Genomic DNA, 4023 nt, shown 5'->3' with positions numbered 1-4023 from the left:
GGAGTTGGGGCAACACGTGTATAAAATATTAAAAAGAGGAGTATTTAAAGAGGAACCTGGGACAGAAAAGCGGACGGACTTTTTGTAACCTAAAAAGAAAAAAGACAAGGAGAAAGATATAATATAAGAACAGCTCTTGGCTTACATCCGAGGAGGCCGATTTACAATATTCCTTGTTGTTTCCAAGTACTTGCAATCTTTAGTTTGTCATTTAATTCCCATACACTTCTAACCTGGGTTTCAAGCCCACACTCTACAAATTCATATTGTTTAAGGCTCATTGGGCCTGGGCCCATAACTGTTCTTGGGGCCAGGAGCACTTGTGCACTTACAATAGTAATGTTTGAAAGTTATTAATTAAAGGGCTCTGTTAATGGGGTTCCTTGTGGATCTGTTAGGGTAAATTTCTTTTTGAACATTTTAGTGTGAAAGTACAAATATTGTTTGTATGGAATGCTGATCAAAAACATGGAAACAATTAATTATTTTAATAAAATTTATAAATCATATTGATATCAAATATAACAACTCAGTTTTAAAACTTAAGGGACCAATTATGCTTGCTTCAAACTTGATGGATCAATTATGTACACAGTGTAAACTTGAGGGACCAACATTGTAGTTTCGACAAATAATTTTTATATATAAATCTCATCACGCCTTTTAGGTAATTTTGTAATTGGAAATGTAACAATTCTGAGATATGATAAATATAAATTATTACCTTCTTGGGGAAAAAAAAAAAGAATGAAGAATTTTGTATAAAGAAAAAAAAAAAAAAGTTTGTAAAACTAGGATGTTGAATATAAAAGACCCGTTTAGATATACACCACTATAAGTTTCTTTAAGAAACTGACCTTTATGTTTTTCTTTTCTTGACATTGTTGCCGTAACTAGATTGGTTACCTTGTTGAAACTATTACACACACATTGTTTTTATTTAACAAGTTCAAACCCATGTATTTTTTTTAGCTCTCAGCTAAATGTATAATGTGGTGGACGGAACACGTGCAGAGCTAGTATTGGACAAGAGCTACAAGGCAAGCCAAAATGTGCATCTGCATCGCCGCACGGTCTTTACGCCAAGTGTCGTGGTGTGAGGGGCAATGACAAGAGCAGCACGTGTGCGACTTCTTTGAACCCTTGGATTTCATTTTGTCTACACGTGTAGTGTCCCCACATGTAGTGTCCCCACATGACTTGTACTTAATTTTGCCCATGTGCATGTGTACTAAACGACAATCTAATGGGCGATCGCTGCAATAGTTATTAAGCCCCACCTCTATGATAAAGACGTATTATCTTACTGTAAAAAATTTTAGCTTTTTATTTTTAAATTATTAATAAGAATCAAATTATACATTATGTAGCCATGTAGGAACCAAACGTGCCTACTGCAAGTTAGATTCTCTGACCGTGTGTTGACACGTGGCATCCTATAATTATAAGGAACTAAGTGTACTTAGTTCAAAGTTTGGGTAGAATAATCAGACATTTGGGTTAATGCTGTACAGATTTAAGATATTTTAAAACTAATCAGTTTAGTCTTTAATTATTGTAAAAACAAAATACTTAACCGCCGTTTGGTTGGAAATTTTTATTTCTATTGTTCAGTTTTTAGTGTTGTAACAAATAATTTTTGTACCACCGCACATTCTTGATACGATAATTACCCTACAGGTATAAGTGCTTATAGAGTGTAGGAGGTAATGGCCGGGTTCAAATCTCTAGGAGAAAGCTTCACACACATATACACTTACATTATGCTAGAATAAAAATTTTATTTTGTATAAAAATAAATAAATAAATAATTTTTGCAAATTTGTAACCTATTTTAATCTGACATGTTTTAAAGATTTAATTCATAACCAGTCATGAGATCAAATCCAAAACCCAACTGACCCCTTTTTTTCAGATTTATCAATTATCACAACGAATATGCCACTTTTATTATACAAAGATTACAGGATAAAAAATTTGAAAAGTCAAAGTCAAACCTTTAACAGTCAACACATCCATCCCTATCCAATTTGGGCCTCACACCGACAGGTGCCTTTGTTGACAGGCTTTTATATATTGCAGTCGCGCTCTCCGTCCTCATCATATTCCACAATGAATGAGGTAACCCAATGTGCCTTAATTAAAGTATTCAATTTATCCTTTACCAAAAAAAAAGTATTTAATTTATCAACTAAATAATGCATTTTATAAAAGCCAGGAGACACAAATGTCAAAGAAATTCCCATTACTATCTATATATAAGACGTGCCCTCCACCCCTTTTTCATATACAAAACCACTCTTTGTTTTTTCAATCAACACCAAGCATTAGCTCCAATGACTTCCACATTTCATTTCCTTCCCTTGTGTACCCTCCTTTTCCTTATCATCTCCCCCTCCTCCCTAGCCCAAACATCATTTCTACCCAAAGATCTTGTTCTTCCAATCTCCAAGGATGCCTCATCACTCCAATACATTGCTCAACTTAACCAAAGGACCCCTCTTGTCCCTATTAAACTAACTCTTGACCTTGGTGGCCAATTCCTTTGGGTAGATTGTGAACAACACTATGCCTCATCTACCTACAAGCCTATACGTTGCCACTCAGCCCAGTGCTCGCTTGCTAATGGCAATGGTTGTGGAGAGTGCTATTCTTCACCCAAGCTAGGGTGCAATAATAATACATGCTCTCAATTCCCAGATAACACTGTCACACACACAGCCACAGGTGGTGAGCTTGCCCAAGATGTTGTTTCTATTCAATCCACAAATGGATTAAATCCAGGGAGGGTAGTTTCAGTGTCTAGCTTCATCTTTACTTGTGGTCCAACATTTCTCTTAAAAGGCCTTGCTAGTGGTGTAAAGGGTATGGCTGGCCTTGGAAGAACAAGAATTTCAGTTCCTTCGCAATTCTCTACAGCTTTTAGCTTTCATAGAAAGTTTGCCATCTGCTTAAGTTCTTCAACGAGTTTTGATGGTGTTATGTTCTTTGGAGATGGCCCATATGTTTTGCTTCCTAACAATGATGTATCTAAGTCTCTCATTTACACCCCACTTATCAAAAACCCTGTAAGCACAGCCTCAGCTTACACACAAGGTGACCCTTCAGCCGAATACTTCATTGGTGTAAAATCCATCAATATTAATGGAAAAGTTGTACCATTAAACCAAACACTGTTGTCTATTGATCACAAAGGCTTTGGAGGAACGAAAATCAGCACTGTTAATCCTTATACCATCATGGAAACAAGCATCTACAATGCTGTCCTTAAAGCTTTCATCAAGGCGCTCGCGAATGTTCCTAGAGCGGCATCAGTGGCACCATTTGGGGCATGCTTTAGCTCCAAAAACATTGGTAGCACACGTGTTGGCCCAGCTGTGCCTCAGATTGATTTTGTTCTACAAAGTGAGAGTGTGTTTTGGACGGTATTTGGCTCAAATTCTATGGTTCAGGTTAGCAATGATGTGCTGTGTTTGGGGTTCGTGGATGGAGGGTCAAAGCCAAGGACTTCTATTGTGATTGGAGGGTATCAAATTGAGGACAATCTTCTACAATTTGATTTAGCTACATCGAGACTTGGCTTCAGCTCTTCACTATTGTTTCAACGAACAACTTGCGCCAACTTCAACTTTACCACTAATGCGTGAAAGGGTTTTTGTTTTCATCACAAGAAATAATTTTGGTGGTTTGTTGTGTCGGTGGGAATTGACCATGTACTCCGCTAACATAATTAAAAACTACTACTTTTATCCAAAAAAAGTTGTCTTAAATTCTCTTTACTGCCTTAATTACCAATATTTGTCAGTACATTAAATTTTGAATTTAAGTTCAATTCTATAAAATAAAAAAAATCAATTCTTTGTTAAAAGAAAAAAAAAAAAGGATCCACTAATATGACACCAGGCAATGTATATGCCTTGATGTTTCCGGCCAATCTGTTATATAACAATACCATATGTCGCTAAGGTATCATATTTTCCGGCAATTTGCATAAAAATTCAAGTCCAATTCAAATTAGGACTT

At 36.1% G+C, this 4023-nt stretch overlaps 1 protein-coding gene across 1 annotated transcript; it reads left to right on the top strand.

The window, feature by feature from the left end:
• Positions 1–2283: 2283 nt before the first annotated feature.
• Positions 2284–3759, top strand: LOC142623708 (putative aspartic proteinase GIP2). The gene has a single exon (XM_075797159.1). It carries the CDS (start codon positions 2337–2339, stop codon positions 3645–3647), a length of 1311 nt encoding a protein of 436 aa, XP_075653274.1. The 5' UTR covers positions 2284–2336; the 3' UTR covers positions 3648–3759.
• Positions 3760–4023: the final 264 nt, after the last annotated feature.

The sequence above is a fragment of the Castanea sativa genome, chromosome 2 (assembly GCF_040712315.1).
Source record: "Castanea sativa cultivar Marrone di Chiusa Pesio chromosome 2, ASM4071231v1".
In the NCBI taxonomy this organism is placed as follows: domain Eukaryota; kingdom Viridiplantae; phylum Streptophyta; class Magnoliopsida; order Fagales; family Fagaceae; genus Castanea; species Castanea sativa.
The sequence above is the reverse complement of the archived record's forward strand: the minus strand, read 5'-3'. Positions and strand labels throughout refer to the sequence as shown.

What these genes read in the sequence shown, in the direction of transcription:
- LOC142623708 (XM_075797159.1), top strand. Translation starts at nt 2,337, where the DNA reads ATGACTTCCACATTTCATTTCCTTCCCTTGTGTACCCTCCTTTTCCTT.